The 23,902-nt window shown below is 37.2% G+C and overlaps 1 protein-coding gene across 1 annotated transcript in view; it reads left to right on the forward strand.

Moving 5' to 3' along the window:
• bib (MIP channel family protein big brain) overlaps positions 1–23,902 on the forward strand; it is a gene marked incomplete at its 3' end in the record, with an annotated part of 30,204 nt that extends 6,302 nt beyond the window's left edge. The window contains exons 3-4 of the mRNA XM_011495924.1: positions 21,158–21,365; positions 22,940–23,902. Of these exons, the coding sequence (XP_011494226.1) occupies positions 21,158–21,365; positions 22,940–23,902 (1,171 nt within the window). The remainder of the gene's footprint in view (positions 1–21,157; positions 21,366–22,939) is intronic.

Genomic DNA, 23,902 nt, shown 5'->3' on the forward strand with positions numbered 1-23,902 from the left:
AAGTCTTTTGGCTTTGGAACACGGAAGAGACAAAATTATCCCGACTTGGCGGCAGCAGTGCAACGCCGCAGATAAAGAAAACGAAGGACAGGGAGTAAGATCCAACAAAAAAAGAGAGAAGCCCGAGGCAGAAAGAGGCACGCGTAATTGGCAGGCAAGAGAAAGAGAAAAAATAGAAGGGAGGCCGGATAGATGGAGTGAGTGCGTGAAAGAGGGAGCGCGTAAGAGCTGTAGGGAGTGTATGTGTGTGTGTCAGAGAGAGAGAGAGAGAGAGAGAGAGAGAGAGAGAGAGAGAGAGATAGAGAGGAGAGAGAGGTGGGCGGGAGAGAGGGATAAAGAGTGAGAGTGGGAGGGGAGAAGGACAGCCACCAGTGCAGCAGCAGCAACCTTCTTATTTGTGCCCGAGAAGGAGCAGAAGTCGATGGAGGAGGATGAGAATGAGGTGAAGTAGGGGGGCGAGGAGGGGGAGGACGAGGAGGGGGAGGATGATGAGGGGGAGGAGGAGGAGGAGGAGGAAAAGGAGAGGAACACCTGCCCGGCGCGCGCCGCCTCGCAGCTGCCGCAGATGTTCATCGTCGCCGTGGACCGAGTGCCGAATGCAAGGAAAAAAAGAACGAGCGATCCCTTTTCGGGATCTTCGAAGAGCGAAAGATAATGAATAGCCGTATGCACGCGCTGAGGAGATGAGGACACGCGCGCGAACTCCGGGAGAGGTAGGAGACAGATGTCGAGGCCCCGCTTCCGATTATCCTTACTCTTTTGCTCGATGCTCTGAGGATTACCTTTCGTGACCTTTTTTCCACTGCGTGATCGAGTTTCCGTCGAGGTGCGCACGGTCGACTCTTTTCTATCCGCTGCTCTTGGGTCTTGCGAGAAAATCCCGGTAGTCGAACGACGTTTTTTTTTTTTTTTTTTATCCGATCAACGAGAAAGACACACCGGGGCCTTGCTGCCCAAGTCTCTCTCTCTCTCTCTCTCTCTCTCTCTCTCTCTCTCTCTCTCTCTCTGTATGCATTCTATATGACCGGATTCTCTTTCGTCGCCCTCCATTTATTAATCGAAGCAATACCTTGAGTAAGTTTTTATATAATTGTTATCGCTTTATTTTAAACACGATCGGATGTGCAAATGTTGATTTTAAAAATTGTTTTACCAAGCGTAAAAGAAAGATAGCTCTAAGGCTTCGAATTAATGCCGGTTGAATGCTAAAATCATCATTTGTTTCATCTTTGGCATAGCTTACTCTTGTCTCTCTAATAATATTTATGCTCGAGCAAATTTTCCATTTAAAGTCTTTCGAGCAGCGACAACAGTATTCGACGCTGATGAAATTAATCGATCTAATTATCATTCAGTGAATGAATCTTGATGAAGCTAATAAATCTATTGAAAATGTCAGATTTTTGGACAATCGAGCAATGTCCAATGCACGTGAAGAAGATAATGAAGTTGTTCCGACAATCGAATAGTTATATGAAACATTTTAGCCAGAAAAACCACTTTGCATTATGTATTTGCAAGTTAATACATTAATACATGGACGGAGTCGGTAGTGCCGAAAGATTAATTGTTGTTCATCTTGAACTGAAAAGAGCCGGAGCTATTTATTACATTTTGTAATCGAATTTTACGACACTTGTGAGATGTTCTTTGACGGAATGAAGGAGAGAGGGCACCGAAACCAAATACAAATACAGACAGCTGCATTGGCTTTTTGAGCGGTGAAAGATTCAATCCTCCGCGAAAACAAGCTTCTCGTTCAGACGATTACTCTATTACATGGAGTAATGTAGATTTGAAAGTGCTATGTGACGTCGCTTCTTCTTGAATTAGTAAAGGCCTTTGCACTTTAACAATAATTTTCCAGTTACTCGCTGACGTTAATATGTCTTCATCGTCATCGCCGTCGTAATTATTGTTTTACTAAATATCTTTTACGTTAGCACTTTGATTATATTCACTTTGCTCAATAATAGCTCAGTATTGATCGAAATTGCTATGTATTTGTAAGAATAAGACGGTACTGCAGAACTTACACGGCATTCCCCATTTAATTTTTACTAATATTTGAGCAGATAAATTAGCAGTTATTATTAGAAGCACGCGGTATAGAAATTAGATTTGCGCTTGAAACTGAAAATTCACGTAATTAATACTTGCTAAGGTAAAATCAATCGATTTAATTTATCCCGCGATAATCTCTGTAAAATAAAGATGCACATTATTATTTGAAAGGCTAATCAGATTTTAGTAATTCGACCCACAGACCAACCTCTTCCGAACCTGCCTCTCGCAACATTCAATAGCACCATACGAAAAGGGAAAGTTTATTGGCTCGCATTTGCCGATGAGCGTATGATCCGCACTTACACACACATATCATACATACGGTCGTAAGGGTATCTCGTGTCTATCGCGGTGCGCCATATGAACCCACAAAGAGGTAACAAGTGCGCGATATGTACCGAAATAATAATCGAACAATGCTTCGTTTTACCGGGTGACCGCAGCGCCCTTCTCCACTGTTTTTTCGCCGACAGAAATGACGGGATGGGAAAGGGCAGCGAAGAACGAGCCAATAAAAAAGATAGATCGAGCTGCTGGGAAGAACGGTTCGTTGTTAAGGGTGTTTTATGATTGGGGAGCGGTGGGAGGGGTAAAGCGATACGTTGGTTGTGACTTGATTTTCACCGTCTGCTTTCGTTTTTAATTATAAAATTACAAGAGCTTAATTCGAGGCTCATTACGCGTTAAAGTTAATTTAATAATATTGCTATTAGAGACGGTTTATTTTATTACCCATTGGCCATTCGGATTACTTTTATTTAGGAATATATTTTGTAAAGCATCGATTGGGCTTGAATGTCGTGACTATATAAATGTTATTCTCGCGGCACTATGTACTTTCACTCGTTTGCATAAATACTTATCCAATTGGCTTACTTCGGTCATTGGCATAAATCGATTTGAAGATTGAATCTACGTATGAAAGTTAAGTAAGATATTACAATAAATCCTGCGTCATTAATGCCTTTAATTAATTATAATACCGATATAATACATCAAAAACACTTGCTTTCGATATTAATTTCAATGTTTATACTTTTAAAATATATCGAGCACAATGTGCTACACGAGACTAAGAATTTTATAACGATTCATTCCAAAAAAAAAAAAAAAAAAAAAAAAAAAAAAAAAAAAAAACATTCCTCAACACAAACAAATCACAAAACGCCTCGATTTCTTTATTGAAATCTCTGAATAACACGTAAAAACCAAAAAACAAACAAAAAAAATGTTTTATTATAAAAACCCCTTTTTATTCCTATTTTTTAAAAAGTCATTTCCTATCATCCACTCGCGATGCAAGCCGAAAAATAAAAAAAGTTCTTATTCAACGCATCTCGAGGGAAATGACGGCGACGACGATTCAAAAAGAAAAAAAAAAATGTCGAGCATGCGGTGCATGCACCAAGCGCACATCACTAGACAGTGCTGCGTGTGTGTAGGCGAGTGTACGCGCGCGTGCGACTGAGAGAGAGTAGATGCATCTGTTGGACCACATACACGAATATCTGTAAAACAGGCGCTGGAGAGGGTGTGATTCTGCTGTCATTATTCTTTACAGGGTATACACGCGGGAATAAATAAAAACAGGGCCGATAAATCGAGGGGAAGCTCACTCACGAGAATCGCACGCACAGACAAGAATCTAACTATGCGTGGAAAATTTACATGCGTGCGCGGTCGTTGGATGGAGCATAGATTTCTTGCATTAAGTCGACGCCCACTAAGAGTGAATAAAGTGAAATTTGGCTTATGCTTATGCGCGAATGAAATTTATACGTATACACCACGTCACTTCGTAGCCCAATTTCTTGGTATTATTGCGCGCGCGATAGTGTTTGTTTATTTGTGTGTTTTATTCCTTGAAAAGCTGAGGCTTTCGGAAATACTATTAATTCGACTTTTTTTCGTGTACAAGTCGAATACTTGTGAAATTGATGGAATATTCTATTGGTACGATACGCGCATCAACATTATTATAATCCAATTTTAGCATTGAAAGAGACGAAATTTGAATGGACGGTAATGTGAATCAAATATAAATTTCCTCGGGATGTTAAAAAAAAAAAGAAAAAAAAAAAAAAAGAATATGTAATTCTCCATCCAATTTAGCCAATTTTTAGTCTCATTGAGTCGTCTCGTTTAAACGCCAAGCTTTAACTGGCTCATATTTAAATGTATTATTAATTCATAACTGTTCATGTAGAATGGATAATGGCAATGCCAATACAAACTAAGAAGACGTTTATCGATTGGCATTAAAAAAAAAACGCCGCTTTGTATCGTATCCGCAGCATCCTTGTCTCTCCCCTCACCGCCCCAATGTAAAGTAAATAGAAGAAACGACTAAATCATCATAAAAATACGCGGTACTACCTTACCTAGCACACGTTACGGTGGAACATACACACTCACGTGTGCTGAAATAGGAAGTGAAGCACAGCCAAGTATCCCTGTTTGCACACACTATTCGCCTCTCCGCGCGCGCGCCATTGCACGGACAAGCATAGGTGACATCCGGGGAGGCACGCGCGCCACATACACTATTTATTAAGGCCGGCTACGGCACTACGTCACCAGCGAGGACCCACACACCTGCTTCCTTACAGCTGTTTCCTCTCCTCTGACACCCTCGCTCTACGCACGTATGCGACTACTACGCGTGGTGCCTGATCAGGAACAAACCCCCTTTGGAGAACGTTTCCTTGTGGTGGCCCCGCGGTCAATTGCGTGAAAAAATGGCAGGTTTGCGCGGGAACGGCCCGGTGCTGGAGCGAGAGGTCCCTACGGTGATATTAACGATGCTTCGAAAGGTGCGAGGAGGGAAATAAATAAAGCTACTATTATAGCTACGCGCGAAGGAAGAAATGGCGAAAGCTGCCAAATGCCCGAATAATCATTGCAATCTTCGGCTATTCTCTAGCACGCGGTTATATGTTTAAGCGTTAAAATTTTTTATATAAATCTTGATAAGCCGACAATTGATGGTGTGATGGATGGCGGTGAATGCGTGTAGATAATAGATATGATAGACGTTTCGATTTAATGCCGAGCATTCGCTGACACAGCACGGTCGAATATTAAAAAAAAATGGAGGCCGGTATATATTATAAATCGATAAATTGCCGAAGTGGAAGTATTAGTCGGTGGTAGATGTGAAGTTTCGCGCTTCCTCGCCTACCATTTTGTCAGATTGCTCTCCTCGTTGCCGTTCTAAGAAAAATAAACATCCAAGCGCTCGAGACATTTTTTCGCGGAATGGAGGGGATAACAATTATTGTGCCTGAATGGGGCTGGAAGGGGTATGAGAGATGGCAAATAGCACGCACACCACTCGATGAATGTCGAGTCGCAAAGCAACCCGCCGCCGTTTCCTCCTCGATTTTCCGTTTCCATTCTTCTTCCTGTCTTGGCGTTAAATGGAAACGTTTCGATTATCGAGGCAGCCGACTTACTCGAGATTCCGCTGGCAATGAATGCTATGGCTTTTGTCTGCGTCCGCGCCGTTTAACTCGCCCGAAGAGATTCGACAGCTGTGTTACGTTTCAATGTGATTTTCCATTTTTCGATACTGTTGCCGTTATTTACGGGATACTTTTCTGAAAAGCTACGGGATTGCGTGGCAATATTTCATACGCGCGTTTCGAAAACCAAATCACACAAATGATCAGTAAAAATTTGGCTCGCAGACCTTTTATATGGATTATCTGCCTCGTCTAGTGTTTATATTAAATATTAAACTTAAATGCGAGATGCGCTTTTGGAAATGTTCATTTTCAGCACAAAACTCTCTTTTAAATATAAAAATGCCGTTGGAGCAATTAATTTTATTGTGATTCATCTATTTCGCTTTATGTATCATGTTCATAAAGTTAAGGTTTTTTTTTTTTTTTTCAATTAAATTTATTGCAATTGACTGGGTTGCTTGGGCAGGAGGAAATAAAAATTTCGGCTATTAATTTAAAAGAAGTTAAATTTAAATCCCGTACGGTATTTCTTCTCATTGTGCATAAAAAGTGTAATTTGGTAGGTGTAATTAAACGTACATTATTTTTCTTTTTTTTTCTTTCTTTTTGCAAAACCGCAATTGACACAAATAACTCTCCTTATATTTCCATCAGAATTCCATTCGAGATCTTTCATTACAGTTACTTTAAGGACAGTACGTAGTTCTTGGTAAAAGGAAAAGGAACAAGCTTTAAAATTATTATAAATGCCAATATGGGCGATATAATAAACGTGAATAATATTAATTATTAAAGGTTCGTGGCGAGAGTGATAGACAGCGTAGTTTAGATAGATTTAAAAAGGTAAATGAAAATTAAAAAAAAAAAAAAAAAAAAAAAAAATTTATTTTCACCCATGCGAAAATCTTAGTAGTCGATGTATGTGGCGGATAATATTGATGGCCGACCAAAGCTTTCGATATGAGATTTTAAGCCGAGCTTTGGTGGTTCAATTGAAAATAACAAGAGTTGCTAAAAATGCTTACATTTAATATTTGCATAATAAACGAAATATGTTATTTGATTTTTCAGCAAATTTTAAGAAAATCATTAAATAAGTAATTAGCTATTTGGAAGAAAGTCGAGTTCTGTGATTTTATCAGAATTCCTGTATTTGCAAACATCCAATATTAGTAATTTTTTCATTATTATTATTTTGTGTGTGTGTGTGTGTGTGTGTGTGTGTGTTTCCTCAAAATCTAAGGGAATAGAGACCATCTGCCAAATGTGTGGTTTCCTATAAATTAATTTTTCTTTCTCGAGAAATCTTTAGTTCAGAATTATTCAACCTTTAAACAGAAAATTCAGCTAGGCGGTGATTTCAAATTTCGTCGAGCGAATTACTTGAAAAATTTGATATATATATATATATATATATATATACGCTAAAATAGAAGCAAAAAGACTATTGTTATACCTTGGAAACGCGCACGCAGCACGAAATAATCGCTCACGCGCACTCGTAATATTTGGTTCCTAGACAGAACACCAGGAGAAGAAAGGAAAATGCGTCTTTTCCCGTTTTTCCCAATTTTTCAGAAGGTTTCGTATTCTCAACGGTCCGCTATGATATTTTTGAAAGTTCTTCTCCGCTTCCAAGCATACACAGGTATACTAGGAAAAATGAATCGACGAATAAACAGAAAGAAGATGGAGGCTATGTTGTAAGCAGAGAAGAAGAGAAACAAAATAAAAATTTTAACATGTTTATTACAATTCTGTCATATTAAATTGGCAAATTACTTCGAATAGTTACAAATTTATTTATATAAAGAAGAATATATTGCCTAAACAAACTTTGTAATATGGAAATTAAATTGTCAACAATTTAAATTTAAATTTAAGTACATTTAAAGTTTTTGCAATAAACGGCGACTTAAATTTGCTATTTCATTTTACATAGCTATAATCAATAAAATGATTAAATGCTAATAAATTAATTTCACAAGGATTTTTTACGTATGCTTGAAAGAAGCAAAAATCAAAATGTTTGAATCTTTATTAGCATAATTTTCCGTTTTTAATGATAAATTGTGTGTGTTAAAAAATTTGAAATTACAAAAGAAAAAAAAGTAATTTTATATAAATATTTATATAAATATAAATATATTACGTGCAAGTATAATTTCACGTGTAAAAAATTTTTGTTTAAAAAATAATTCAGCATAGCCGAAGGAACACAAGTAAGATAAAATTAAGGCAATTAGAAGATAAAGATTGATTTAAAAATTTTGATAAGAAAATGGGTGGAAATAATCGATACAAGAGAATTGTATTATAACAGTATGCAACAGAAGAGAAAAAATTTATTCGTACTTAAAAAAAAAAAATATATATATATATATATAATATATATATATATACACGCAATTGGTATAAATGTTTGTAAGAGTGTAAAATACGATACTAAAAAAGCCACAACATATAGAATAATCAAATAATTCTAAAAGGAAAAAGGCGAGAGTGACAGGATCATAATAAATGGTCGGGAAAAAGCGGAAAGATAGAAGAACAAGGAAGGACTGGGATAAAGAGAGCGAGTGAGTGAGAGTGCGAGAGGAAGAATACTTGGAGAGACGTATTTTGAAACGCTAAGCGTATACCAGGTGGCATCAGTTGGAGTTTAGGAGTTTTTACCTGCGTGAGAGGGAAACACCTTTTGCTCCTCTACGCTTAGCTTCATCTTTCTCATCGACGTGATTTCGTCGCTTTTTCTCGAATTATATACTAGCTACGATTTTCCAAAAAGCGCAGAATTTTCCTCCTTTTTTGAGTCACGCCATATCGCTTGGTTTATTGCTTTTGCGTGACTTCTCGGTATTTGTAATTATTCATGTCAATCTATGCAATTTTGTTTTTCGAATGCGTGAACGGGAATGTCTTTGGCTTTGTTTATAAGGAGCTTTGTGTAGGCGTGTGTTGGCCGAACATGCTACTAGATTTAAACGAATTCGGAATAAGCAGTAATAACCATCAGTCAAACCGTCAAGGCTTTAAGAACTAAACAATGTCACTACATAAAATTACGATTGTTTTATTAACTTTTACAAGCGCTCATTGTTGTATTTAATTTGTCTAATGCATTCGGCACATTGGAATATTGTTTTTTTCTGTTTTTCTTTCTTTCTTTTTTTGTTTTCTTTTTAAGTGAAAGACCAAAAGAGTATATCCTATTACTGCAGTTGCCGCTTAATACTGAAACTCCCAACATAAACTTTTAACTCTCTCAAGCTGTAAATCTTGATACCTATTCGTATTCACAAAGTCTCGTCATCCGAATATTGAACCTCTTAAAATAGTAATAAAATTTGTTTTTCTGTCCCCTATAAAAAAAAAAAAAAATAATAATAAATAAATAACAATACTATCATTTGCACATGTATAATCCGTTTGAAGGTGCAAATTGCACTTTACTCTCGTACAAGTAAATCTTATCGTCATGCTTTCAATCGACATTTTTCGTTGCTCTCCCCTCCTCCACCCTCCACCCCCTCCCCATCCCCCCCAACCCTTTCCCTCCTCGCTCCCTTCCACCCTCCCTCTGACTTTCATATTTTTTCTGCAGCAAATGTAAACTTTGAGAAAAGAGTAAACGATTAAATAAGAAGTGAGTGCATTGGAACATGTGGCGCGTTTGAAAAATGATTTTTCCCTCTCAAGCATCAACCACAACCATGCGGGTTCTTTTTACGACACGAAAAACGATTCCTTACACGAGCATTATGTAGTTCTACGTATACTAAGGTGGAACATTCATAACGAGGTTCGCTTCAAAAGTGACGCCTTAAAATGCTTCGTATCCCCCACAATTGTTTTTATTTCTTTTTGTTGAGCACGAGAACGAGACTTTGATTCAAGCCATTGAGCAAAGCGATGCATTTTTAATTTCTCTCCCCCGTCTTTTTATTGTTATAAAGTGCGTCTTAGACTCGGAAGAAATTTTAGTAAATCTATGAATGAAAAGTACTTGGTAATAATTAATTGTAGTCGAAATGTTATTCATTATCGTTAGGGCTAAACTAAGATAATTAAATAAGAAAAGGGTTCAAATGTAAAATTCCGCTTTTACCGTGATTATCGCGTTTCAATTAAATTCTGAAATATATATTAATTGCACCGAAACATCAATATTTATGTTTTATATGTAAACAGTAATTATCTTTTATTATTTCAGGTGATAATCTCAAGTTAATTATTCAATAAAAAAAAAAAAAAAAAAAAAAAAAAAAATTTATTTTTTAATTTACTTGTATGTACTTGTTTATATGGTTCTTATCATATGCAAAATCAAAAGTATTTATTTATTTTTTTCTTTCATTAGAAAATTCTATGAAATACATAATAGGTAAAAAGAAAAATACAACGATCGACATTCTTCCAAAATAATAGGCGTTCTCAATTCGTAATATTCGCGTGAAAATCGCGTTATAGATTAAACTCGAATCAAGACAAAGAATAATTTGCTCTACTATGCATAGGATATAAGGAGGAAATGAATAGAGAATGCGACACCGAAAAGAGATAAATAGTAGATAACAAAGGAAGACAGGATGACAGATTGAGAAACAAAAACATAAGAGCAGAATCGTAAGGGAGAGCTCTACGAGGTAAAGAGCTGAGAAAAAGAAAGGATGGGTTTGTGCCGCAAGAAAAAAAAGACACCCTCGTCGCTACCTAAGGTCGGGAAGGCCGCCGCAAAAGTTTTGAAGGCAGTCTATATGGGTTAAAGATTCCAACAGATGGTCGCTGTAGTTACTACAAGCACGTGTTTCAGATCCCATTCTCCCCCTTTCACCACACTCGCGCACAGGGTGCAACCAATACATTCTCTAAGTAACTCTTCGGCGCCTGTCTTTGCAGGTATATTTATACATGCATGCACGCACGCACGCACGCACGCACGCACGCATGCAAACACTCGTTATGGCATTAAATTGCAACGAGGGTTTTATTTTTCATGATTCGAGGAATTATTTAAGGAGAGGCTAAATTGTCCAGAGTACTTTTCGGGACACCTGTTGCGCAGTCGGTGCTATTTTGAATAATCTCAAAGGATTATGATTCAAATTCTTTGTTTTCTTTTAACTTCTTTATATAATCAAAATCATACTCTGTTGTTTTTCTGTGCACATTCAATGTATTATGATGATTTTTATTATGTTTAACATTCCTACCCATATCTCTGTATAAATCTTAAAAAATTTACAAGCACATGTTTAATGATCTTGATACTTATAATAGTAAACATTTTCAAGAAGTGAAAACATGTTTGTTGAAAAAATTTTTTAAAAAAAAGTTGAAATTTTCATATTTAAAATTGTTTTTACCAACCTTCCTCCGTAATGAATATATATATATATATATATATATATATATATATATATAATTTTACAAATGTTTGATTTTTTCAACGTAGTTCTATATAAATAAATACCATTGATTAATCTAGATGAGATATAAAAGCCGACAGAGTGGCAAATTGTAGAGAGCGGGACAAAATGAAGATTTCAACTAATAAGGAGAGTGTACATGTTTTAGACATATGTGCACAGTCGATTAGCGCTTAACCGACTAAATTTTCGTAAGTTCCCTCATTCAAATATATCTTTGGATGTCGTCTTATTTCTTCAGATACGCATACACGAATGAAACATCTGCCAATGAGTGGAGAACGTCGACAGAACTAAAGAGAGCAATGAAAAACGAACGACACTTTGAAATACAAGATTATGGTAAAATGACTGAGTAATAATTATTCAAACGACGTAAAGAAAGTAACATGCTCGTTAAAACTCTACCGACACTTACATAACTATCTTAAGTTGTTTTGATTAAATAATTATCATAGTATCGTACCGTGAAATAATCGTAGGCTCCCTATTATTTACAAATTATTGATTGTACAGTTTGTATAGAATCTACGAGCTAATTAATTCGACAGCTCGACACTCGATAAAATGATCCGTATCGCTCCATTTTATCTAAACAAACAATAACTACATTTTTGTAAATTAATTAATGGCGAGGCGATAAAATGAAATCAATGCGAGTTAAATCATCGATGCGCAAGTTCACCACTAATTAACTATACAAAACGCTTGCCACATCTTAATTCCAGAAAAAGTAAATAAACCATTAAAAGAAAAAAAAGTAAGAGAGAGAGAGAGAGAGAGAGAGAGAGAGAGAGAATAAGGGCTACGATAATACAAAGGATTCTTGAATCTTTGTGAGGACAACTCTGGCCTCGGAGGAGCGTAAGAGGGGCCGTGGAAGCGAGACGGAAAGGGATTCATTCGTCTTCTATACAGCATGTGGCCGGCACGTGTTTTCTTCGCGTGCGCGCTAACGCACACGCGCGCATGCGTGACTCAGGAGACGAGGTGCAGCTTTTTCGGGGGCAGCTGCGTCATGATCTTCAATCTTCTCGCAGGGTCAATGGAATTCATCTTTTGAGCCTCTGGACACGGCGATAGAGAAACCCGGGGCGGTAGGCGGGGGCCTGGTAATATCTGCCCGCGAGCGATCCTGACACTATTTATTTCTTTCCTACCGTAATTTCAATTCAAAATTGTTGCTGCTCCCTCGACAACTGGCATATTATCAAATTGAAAGACAACGGCCATCCTCCTCATTCCTCGAACGCGCTTTCGTCTATTCGCGGTAACGCCCTGATCTCCGATTCTCGCCCAATTGATTTCCGAGCTACTTGCTATTGCGATTTCACAAGTGCCGATAATAGTCTTTAGAATTATTGGATCGGCATTTACTAGATGGTCAATTTACTTATATCCGAACTCTATTTTTCGGATGAAAACCCACAGTATTGTCCTCTAAACAATAATAAATCTTTTGTTGGACCATCGTATTGTGTTATGCTTATACTATAATACTTGTCAAAATAATTTCTTGAGATCTGTCTAAAATAATATTTATTATCGACATTAAATGTTCGACGCTCTAAATTTACTTCATTAATCTGTCGTTCTAACCGAGGCTGCTTCATATTTTTCTCAATTGTTTCATAAAGTCTAAATTTACGATTGAAATTATGGAAATAAATGCTCGTCCGATGCCCTCATGCGGGCATCATAAATATTTGCTTCATAAAAGTATCATAGTTCCATCCAATTTACAACGAATTAAAATTTATAGCCACTTAATCGAATGTTTTATTTACAAAATTGTGCATATTGTGCTTTCGTAAAGTTTACAAACGAGATTATATGACATTATCATTAATTCGAGTTTGTTGCATTCATTAAGTAAATTTTGCCCTGGATATGCGTGCTTACGAAATATTATTAAAAATGAATTTAATTTCTCTCTCTCTCTCTCTCTCTCTCTCTCTCTTTTTTTTTTTTTATGACCACGTAGCGCCGAATTTGCAAAATAAAAGAGCCCTACATGAATTAAGCTGGCTTTACGTATCGCGTAAATGAAGTTTATTTTTGCGCGTTCTGTAGGTAGCAGCTGAATTGAAAAGGAAAAAAGCAAAAAGAAAAGAAAAAATTAAAAAGGGAAAATAAGATATGGGAACTATTATTCAAGTACGTATACACGCGGTATTTCCTGCCGATTCATTGAGAACGAGGAGAAAGGTATTTTGATACTGCGATTTGTGCATCCGATTCGGGCAACGATTTCTTGCGAGTATTGTAAAGCGAAAGGGGTGGCAGTGGTGACGCTTTTTTCTTATCTTCATTTTGACTAATCGCTTTTCCATTTCTTTAGCTGTTCAAGATTATTTTACCGTTCTTTCTTCAGTTCTTTCTTAGCCTTATATTTTTCACTCTTGATTATGATTATCCAAGTTTTGTTAATGCAATTTCGTCATAATTATGATAGTACATGAAGAAATGCTTTAACAACGCATGGATCATTTAAATATAATAGTTTCCTAATAAAAAAAATATATATATATATATATATATATATATATTATATTCTCTCATTTATAATATAAAAATCTTAGAAATACCTAACGCTGATATTTTTTTATCGTTGAAATACGCATTCAGCATTTAAAAAACAAGTGAAGATATAAGCCTCGATAAAATATTCTCTTAAAATAAAAAGCATAATTTCTCTTCTATTTTTTTTTTTCGAAATTAACAACACAACCATATACACGTTATTGGTCAAAGGTCTTGTTCTTGCATAATTTATTATTTTTTTCCGATTTCTCGTATAAGAACTTTAACAATTAGGCTCATGTCTCTGCCATGGATCTTGCGTGTGTTTAAGTTTGTTTGGTGGCCTTACACGCGCAGCTTGTTTTTCTCTTCGTAATCTCTCTCTTTCTCTCTCTCTCTCTCACTCTCTCTCTCTCTCTCTCTCTCTTTCATTGTACACGAGCTCGAGTTGTAGTACGTCATGCGTGTAGTAATTTTGTGGGTGTAAGCTTTAGCAGAGTTGTAAATTAAAGGGGTGGAGAACGTTTTGCTCTCAATAGTAATTATGACTGTCAACTTTCTTGGCTCGACTTGGTTTTTTCGTGCCTATGACTCGTGACACTGTCAAGATTTTTGAGTACTTGACATTACTTACAGTTTGTTTTCATCGACATCCAAATGTCGAATATACAGTCAAATGAAATGGAAATGAAAAAATTCAGAGCCCACGTTCAATTCATTGTCATTAATAATTACGCTAATGAACATTCGTTGTTTAATTTGCGTTGTTAACTATCAATAGTTCCGGTCGATGAAACATATTCCAAACGACTTTAGAACATCTCACATTCTAGAAGCTTTTATGTCTCTACTTGAATGTTTCCAACTTATGTATTTGCAATGATTACACTTGCATTAATAGGCGCACGTCGATGTTTTCGCTATTGCATTCAACATTAAAAGTACACGCGAACGATCTTTCATATAACGACATTAAACGATAATTCAGTGTGCAAATAGCTGTTTGTTTGTTTGTTTGTGTGTGTGTGTGTGTATGTGTGTGTGTGTCTGTCTGTGTGTGCGCCGCTCGTCGCTTGCATTTTTAAGTGAATAGGCTGCGACAGGCAATTTGTCATCTAAAGGGAGAAATTTTTGATTTCAAAAGAAGCGGCGGCTGCTCTCGAGTTGTTCGACGGGGCTAATTTTATGGTCAGAGCGTATAATGAAATTTATAGCTGGGGGCTGCGAGCGCCAGATCGACAATGTGCTTCTGTGTTTCGAGAGGGAAAAAGATTTAAAAAGATCAAGTGCTTTAGATCGAACTGTAAATATCGTAATTTTCTACAGTCATTATTGCCGAGCTTCTGTATGAAGTGCATTATGCGGATATCTCAATTTTGTTATCTGAACAATTTGCTGCCATAATTACTGACTGTAGATGAAGAAGTATTGGATTCTTACAGATTATTTATTAAAATCAATCATTACTGATTTATAAACAAATTTTTTGTTTTGTTTTTGTTTGTTAATCATGCAAGATGATGAATTCGAGATAGAACAATAGAAATAATTATTGTTCAACTTTCAATTAATTGTGTCATTTTGCTAGAAAAGTTTTTTTTTTTTTTTTTTTTTTATCAATACACAATATTTATAAGTTAATATCATAGTTGGACGATAATAATAATTTTCACGCATTTTGATAAAAATTATAATTGGAAAGTTGTACATTGTATTCCTTTTTTCACCCTCCAAGTTGCGACATACTTTTATTTTCATCGTCTATGACCATTTAATGTTTTCAAAAGTGAAATTAATTTCATACTGTTGCGGCTCATGTAGTACTGCACAATAAAAGCCAATTCTCATTTGTCTCTTTTTGCTGGACAATATTAATTTACTTTTTCATCTCTCTCTCTCTCTCTCTCTCTCTCTCTCTCTCGCTCTCTGGCTTCCCTTTCCCTTACAATTGACGCGTCAAACATACATGAGTTGATCAAATGTACATCACGTCATCGTCATTTATACTTCATTTTTCAACATCAATTTTATATGGATTACGTGTTTCAATGAAATATTTTAATAATAGATAAAAGTAGCTTTCCTTTCTTTCTCTTCTTCAAGTGATTTAATAAAATATTACAGTAACATTACAGATGAATTTGTATTATTATCTTCGTCGATAAGAGCCGATAAACGTAATAATTGGCTAATTTAATTATCTAATTTTTTAACATATGATTGCTTTAATAGGGCCTTTCTTTACAGTAATAAAATATACGCATATAGCAATCGTTTATATTTTATAAATCGACGCACAATTGCGCATATGATTGAAAAATATTATAAATTAGCGAATTACCGTTTGAATAAATTGGTAAACTAAAATCGATCTAAATCTAAGGAAACTTATATTTTATACGATATATTATCGCCCGATATGTTACGCTGCATTAATTACATTTAAAGCATCATGATTTTAAATATTTCCGAGCACATCTTCCAATGCAATATCCGTATAGCATCGGTCCAGAGCTGAAAACATTAGTGCCGAATTTACAAAAATGGCCAGGATAGTGATGAAAAACGTGCGGCCAAAGCCAGTCGGTCCGTTCGCTCGCTCGCTTCGCTCAATGCACGCACAATACAAAGACAATAAAAAACACAAAAACGACAAACCACCCGGCACACGAGACGTGCAATCCCCGGCGAGGCATGTCTTGCTCACACGCACGCGCACACAAAAACACACACATCGTATCTTCGCAAGGGGTGGAATCGGGGTGTGCCGAGGGGTGTATCAATAGCTCGTTAAACGCGCGCGGCGCACCGCGGGGACTTATTCACTTACTTACTCCCGCGGCCACTTGAATAAGAAATTTATTTAAAGCGCCGCCCCTCGTGCGTGGTCGCATCGTCGAGGGCGCGTCACGAGGCTTAAAAGCCCCCGAGTGGCCGCGATGCACTTGTTGTTCCCGGGCGTCGTGCTCTGGCCGTGCGAATGATGCGAAAACTGGCGGGACGCAAGGGTTCCGGGCCTCCGGGAGGCGCTTTACACGCTCTCGTCGCCGCCGGCATCGCTTGCGCGGCTTTGTGACGACGCGGTGAATGATCGTGCGACTACGACGAGCTCTCTTGCATTCTCCAGCGAGCGCACTTGCTTAGCTGCCATTGGCTTTTAAGAGGGACGCACCTTCTGAAGCGGAGATTCACGTTACAAGCTCCGGTGCAATGTTTCCGACCGCGAGGGTGAATTTAAAGCTATTTAAATTCTTTTTATGTAACATTTTAAGTAACTCATTTGTCTTTCGTTTCTCCTTCCTTTTACGCAATTGATAGTACATCTATAAGTACGCTTGATGATGTTACAAGACGATGTGATGTTACTGCTTACGATTGTCTTACTGCATTCTCTAGTAGTTTAGGTTAATTATTATAATTTCGTAAATTAAGTTTCGTTATAAGCGCCCATGCACGTTGGAATATTGTTCAGCAAGAAATTATAAGTAAACGCGCACACGTATAAATTAATTTATTCTCAAATGTATTAGGAATGCCAAAGCTCACATTGTCAATCGCAAGCCACTGCTCCTTCTCGAGAATCTTTGAGAAAAAAATGCATTGGTCGTGAAGGCTTAAAATTTTTCAAACATCGCCTTCGCGAAATTAAACTAACTTTAATGTTTTTACACCAGCAATTATCTTATAAACTCTTCTTTTTTCTTTTTCTTTTTTTATTTCAACAAGCGCTAAAGTGACATTGGGGACATTCAACCTTTGACTCGCATGAACGTACGCTCGAAATGCGCGTGCGTGCGTGCGTACGAGTATTTTTCTCTAGGGGCCTTTTGTATACCAAAAGTATGAGCATGTCGCGTCTTCGTCCCACGGTGTTCCCACTACCGTATGCCTTTATCGGCGTATATACATGCATGCGCTTGCGACTATCCACGTGTACATAGATGCCTGCGTGAATGGTTTCGATTAAGAACGCGCGCGTATATTTTTTTCTTCTTCTTTTTATTTATTAAACAGAGTAGTTAATTCTTGTGGGAATAAATATACCGAAGAATGAAGTTTATGTTTGTACTCTGTTTTGAAATCGTTTTGGAATCGTTGATAACGAAAAATCACAAAATCTAAGGTCAAAGATAAATAACTATCTTATTTATTATTATATCTGATATAAGAATATTATCGAAGGAATTTTTTCAAAAAAAAAAAAAAATACAGTGATACTTTAGCTTTGACCCAAAAAATGAGATGAATTTTAGCGTAATTGTTGTAATTAAAGTATCGAAACATCAATTATACAAAACTTACCGCTATTTTCATCATTAAAATAAACGAATTATCTAAAATTGTAAAATTAACGATAACTGATTGAACGATAACTACTTTACAAAGAAAAATATTGAATTTTATAAAAAATTCTTTATTATATTTTTATCGCTCGTCTTCAAACGACAGGAATAACGTACAAATTAACACCAAATAAGCACAAGAGACTAAAATATTTACGACTTATGCGATCTGTATATCCTAAAAATAAACTAAATCCAATACTAATGGTGCATCATAATCGCTTCGTGACGTTCTTCAACTAAATGAAAGAGCCACATCCATTCAATTAAGGGGCAAAAGAGTTTGCCTCCCCAGTCACCGGCGGCCCCCTCCTCCTGCAAGAAAGGGGCTGAGAATTGAGAATTTAAACGGATCTTTGCTGTCGCGTCGAGAATAATTAGGCACATACACAGAATCCTACATCCATATACGTGATTATACGTGGGAAATTCTCGGATACGAAATCCCATATGTATTTCCGCGAATGACAAAAATCTGCTTATCACTTGGGTCCCCCGAATCCTTAGCCTTTTTTGTTCGAGGTTGTTTTCAAGGTTATTTTCTAAATAAATGTTTTAAAAATATATGTTTTAAAAATCTTCACGCACAAATTGATATTGGATTGAAAAATTATTTACCATTGTTAAGAACATCGCGTTTGAAAAAGTATATCGAATGAAATATATTATAATTGAATTTGATTTTTATTCGTTACACAATCGAGTAATTCGAACATTTTTTTATATGCAAGTATTTCAAAACTCTCAACTCGAACATTTAACGTTCATGTTTAAATTAATGCATTACAAACACTACATATTAACAACAAAGTGCCAATCTATATTATCATCTAAATATTTAATACAAATTGAACGATAATCAAGGACAATAAAGATTGCTTATTTATTAGCCTATAAATAGGCACTTTATAAAGTTTGTATTAAGCGTACAAATTAAGAAAAAATCGACGAATAAAGTTGTTAATCGAACGAAAGACCGACGACGAAGACTCGCACCATCGACGATTATTCATAAATCGAGGCGCATTGATGTTCGTACGGGGGAGGGGTTTGCACTTAATTTGCATGGGTGGGCGCGCATTCGGGGAACTTTTCACCCCCCCCCCCTCCCCGACCCACCCCGCGGCTATCCACTTCCCTCCGCTTCCCTCCCTGCCCAGATTAGTGTCATTTAAAACGAGATTGATCGTAACACCGCGTTTGTATACAGGTGCTCGATGTAATGCCACTGTAATGCCCCTCCCATTTGTAATAGGAGCGTAGTCTCCCCATAGATGATAATCATCGTTATGTCTATCGATTCGTATCAAATGAGCTTAAAAACGTATTTTGGCAGTGTCCAATGCAAGGAAATATCGTAATCTTGTCTGCGAACGTATGAGCAACATAATTTAATTTGCCATATCGCGATTACTTATTTAATCATAAATTAAACGATTAAATATTACGGAATTAATGAATTAATGGAGGTATTATAATATAAAATTTATTATAATTATAACGTATTTCTTGTATATTTCTTTTAAACTACAAATGACACTCGATTAAACGACCAACGTATTTATATTAAATCATTACACGTTTGTGCATTAAGATATTGATGGACGATAATAGCCTCGTCGGGGATGACTGGAGTATGTATAAAAGTCAATATAATCGATAAACGAACGAATTAATTAAAATCTTAATGTCAAAATACGTGTAACGAAGAAAGTGTTAGAGCGTAATCTCAAGCTTACATCACGGATGTAATACTAAAAGTTATTTATATGACAATTGTGAAAAGGCTGCGCACCTTAGCGACGTAAATTTGCGTTAATACATGCCGCCCATTTTGTGTACGAATAATCAGCAAGACATTATCGTACATGACACGACGGGACGCTTATAAAACCTGGCTGAGATTGATTTTGATGCGCGGAGAAAATTCGCATATAGTTATTGCATTATCAATTGTGAATTGACGTATTATCGTGCCTCTTTATATTGTAAATTGGAGGAACGAGCTGGCGGATCGTTTATTAATTCAAGTTTTATTAATTAAATTTTTGAAAATAATTAAATACGATTAAATGTCGTATGTTACTGGGCGAAAGCTGTGTTTACATTAAGATTACATCAGTGACATATTGAAAGAAATTTGCATGGCATTTTAATGTATATAATATTTCATATTCGCATAAGCTTTTAGCTGGGTGCCTACAACGCAACTCGCATTAATATCTTAAAATTAAGAGATAATTATTCACGGCGAATTAGCAAGTACAAATATTATTCAGCTTATAAATTGTATTGCGATTGATTATCTTATTTGAGAATGATTATTCGGTAGTAATTAATAATTTTCATACGATCAATCATATTTCTATGGCATTTTCACGAAACCCTTTGCTGTGTACGTGACACACATAAAGTACCAATTCACAAATATATTCTTTCATTTGCTGGGGCGTAGAAAGTGAAACTGATGGAAATTTCGTGCTTACAATTTCGATTCGTTGCGAAAAGTCAATAAGGCTATCGCGCACTGGCTAATATAAATATTAAGTCGACATTTAGGGGAAGGGCAACTCAACAACGGGGGTCGTTTCTTCATTTCCAATGGGAAAAATCATCGTGGTTTATACCACGCACTCGTAATGTTTCACCCTTGGCATGTTCTAAATCCCATATGTGCTTAGTAAGTAAGGACAACGTATATATGGTAATTCGCGAAAACGCTTTTACCCTCATCTTGGCACGTAGCGTTTATTGTCATAAACGCTCTCCATATGAGTAAAAAGCTTCGTGAAAATTAATTTATTCGAAATAGTTGGATTTATCTCATCTCTTATATTGTTGTTTACTTCAACATAATGAATTTGGATTGGAAGTCGGTTGTTCAAAAATTTTGTCAATGCCAACAAGTATATAAACGAATTGTCATAAATGTTATTATTATTAATCAATAATGCCATTATGGAGCATAATATCGAGAAGTATATTAAATACTTTTTAAGCCGATAATCTCGAATCCTTCAAGTCTTCGGTAACATCAAATTTCAAGCCCTTCGTAAAACAAAAAACAAAAAAACAAAAAAAAAAAGAAAACAAAAATGCCGAACGATTCCCTTTAATGCACAAAATATAATAAATTTTCAAAAGTATAATTTCGCAACTCGCATGCACATATTTAAAAGCGATGTGTGTTTTTTTTTTTTTTTTTTTTTTTTTTTTTTTTTTTGTAAGAGCACAGCAACTGCCAATGCGGTCGTGTTCAGTCTTATTCTAAACGAAGCTTAATACCGCAGAATCCAATTAACCGTTCTCTTCGTGATTTTTGTTACAGTGTCGCCAATTCGCCGCAGACGCTGATGATATCCCCGGGCAGATTAAGCGAGCAGGCCCTTCTCAAGCTCCTCGTCGAGCTCTCCCTCTCGATCCTGATTGTCCTGGGGCACTTTGCCAGCGAGTCACCGAGGACGCTGCCCTCCACCATTTCGGCGAAACCAGCTTGTGTGTTGGCCGCCTCGTACACCGCCGCTACATTGGTTTCGGTAAGCGGATGTTTTGTTTTATTTATTCTTCCCTGCTTCTTTTCTTGTTCTACTGTCTGTTCTAGCTCATTTTATTTTTTTTATTTTTTTACCTTAAAGATCCATCGCGCGATTTGGAGATGGAACGAAAGTTTTTCTATGCTTATTTGTGACGCTAATGATGCGCTAATTAATTAACTCGTTGGAAATGTATCTTTCAACGTGATTTTTCAACTTTCTTATCTAACTTTTCCAATGTTGCCACAAATAGTGTACAGCTTGAAAATGTTAGTCAGTTAATTGGGTCAATGTAGGCTATTTCCCAAATTAAAGGTCACGTTATTCAGAGTCTTAGATCATCTTACCGAATGTAATTGTTTTTTAAATAAAAATCTTATAGTTAATGTTCATAAAGCCTATTAAAAAAAAAAAAGTTCACACATACACGCGCGCATTCACACGTTTAGGCACGTTTATTAATGCTTGAAACTCGTATGATTTGACTTTACGTAAATTAACCGTTAGAATATATCATAATTAATGGATAAAACTAATCAACAAGCCAACTTTATCTCTCTTATTTTTACTCTGCTTGTTTCTGAAGTACATTCGTTATAATTGTTAAAATGCCATGACATGCACGTCTATTCCTTTGAATGTGTTGTTTTATTAAATAATAACGAGGCGATCGATCGTTTCGAATAATGAAAGTGACAGAAGGCTGGAAAAAAATTGGACACGCGTAATACGAGAGGGAATTTAAATTACATTCAAAACAAGCATTTTTACTTCGAAGGACAAGTTAATAAAATTTTAAAAAATTCCACTTGCGAGGGAGTAAAGAACGGCACGTCGCAACACTTCCCGGGAGATTTCGTTTCCTTTACGGCTTGGACGTGCGTATGGGCGCACGTTTGCGTGTTCCAAAGTGAAAGAGGGCAGGGCACCTGTGAGGGTCCAGTTCTCTGCTTTTCTCCTGGGCCACCTGCCACGCTCATCGTCCCTACAATACGTCCGGGAGCTGTGACGAACGAGAGAGAGAGAGAGAGAGAGAGAGAGAGAGAGAGAACAATAAAATAATCTTATAAAACGAACGCATTGAGAATTTAAAAGCACATCCGGTCTCTGTCTCCTGTTCGTTTCCTCCCGTTGCTCGGCTCGATGAAAGAGCAAAACAAGTTCGAGCGAGTAGTTAAAGATTCATATTAATACGTACTTTATTGCTTATACAAAAAATGAGAAATTGCCGGTACGCTGAAAAGATTATAGATATCTTCGTGGAAAAGGGCGCCTTTGAGCATTTTTTATCAAGCAACTATTGTGATCAATCTTTTATTGAAATTTTGAAAATCTGTAATCTTTGACGTGTAATATTATACTTTAACGTTCATTTACTGGTAAAGTAAATATTATAATATAAGCTATTGAATAATTCTGCATAAGTCGACCAAGGAAATTACCGCTTCTTTAAGCTTCTCACTTGTTTTGATAAAAAAACACGCTTACCCAACTCGTACTAAAATCGCTTCATTTTATCTACCTCCGTGAATCCATTTTTAAAATCATTTCTAATGGCTTTTTAATTTGTATTACAGAGTCCATTTTTGAATCCGGCACGTGCTCTCGGACCGGCCTTCGTTATGAACAAGTGGGACAACCACTGGGTATACTGGATTGGGCCGATCGCCGGTGGTGCGATCGCCGCCCTGCTTTATGAATACGTCCTAAGTGGCAACCGCCGTTCGCACGATCCTCGCGATCTGGACGACGGTGATAGCTCGTCTATACGTTCCGACGACGAGACGTACGACGATCTGGATAAAACCGGAGCCCCCAAGTTTCCGGGTGCTTATGCAACCTATCGGCCGGTGACAGGAGCTGCGTCCATCTATGGTCCACCCCCGAGCACACTCGAGAGAGTCGAGTCCATTTACGGCGGCACCAAGTCCCTCTATTGCAAAAGCCCACCTCTAACTAGAGCGAACCTTAACAGATCGCAGAGCGTATACGCCAAGTCAACATCAGGCACTAGAGATGGCCTAATCCTACCTAAGTCGGGAACACTCCTCCCAGCCCAGAGCCTCTATCCAATAAGACTAAATACCGTAAATACTCAGACGAGTGTCAGGGACGCAGGCCAAAACGGCTTGCAACAGACAAGCTCCCAATCAGGACAGCAAACGACACAGAATCACAATAGCACCAACCAGAACATGCAGAATCAACTGCAACAGTGCACGCAAAACATCTATGGTATTCGTGGCATTACCACTAGTATCGGTACTCGCGACAATATCTACGGGCATCTGGGAAATCGCGAGAGCGGTAGTATCTCCACAAGTCCGAATATTTATGCTCGAGCACCCATACCTCCACCCTCGAGTAGTCACCACGTCCCTCAAAGCCAGCAGCAACAGCAGCAGCAACAGCAGCAGCAGCAGCAGCAGCAGCAGCAGCAGCAGCAGCAGCAGCAGCAGCAGCAGCAGCAGCAGCAGCAGCAGCAGCAGCAGCAGCAGCAGCAGCAGCAGCAGCAGCAGCAGCAGCAGCAGCAGCAGCAG

Source organism: Ceratosolen solmsi, unplaced genomic scaffold (assembly GCF_000503995.2).
Source record: "Ceratosolen solmsi marchali unplaced genomic scaffold, CerSol_1.0 scaffold10, whole genome shotgun sequence".
NCBI classification, from domain to species: Eukaryota; Metazoa; Arthropoda; class Insecta; order Hymenoptera; family Agaonidae; genus Ceratosolen; species Ceratosolen solmsi.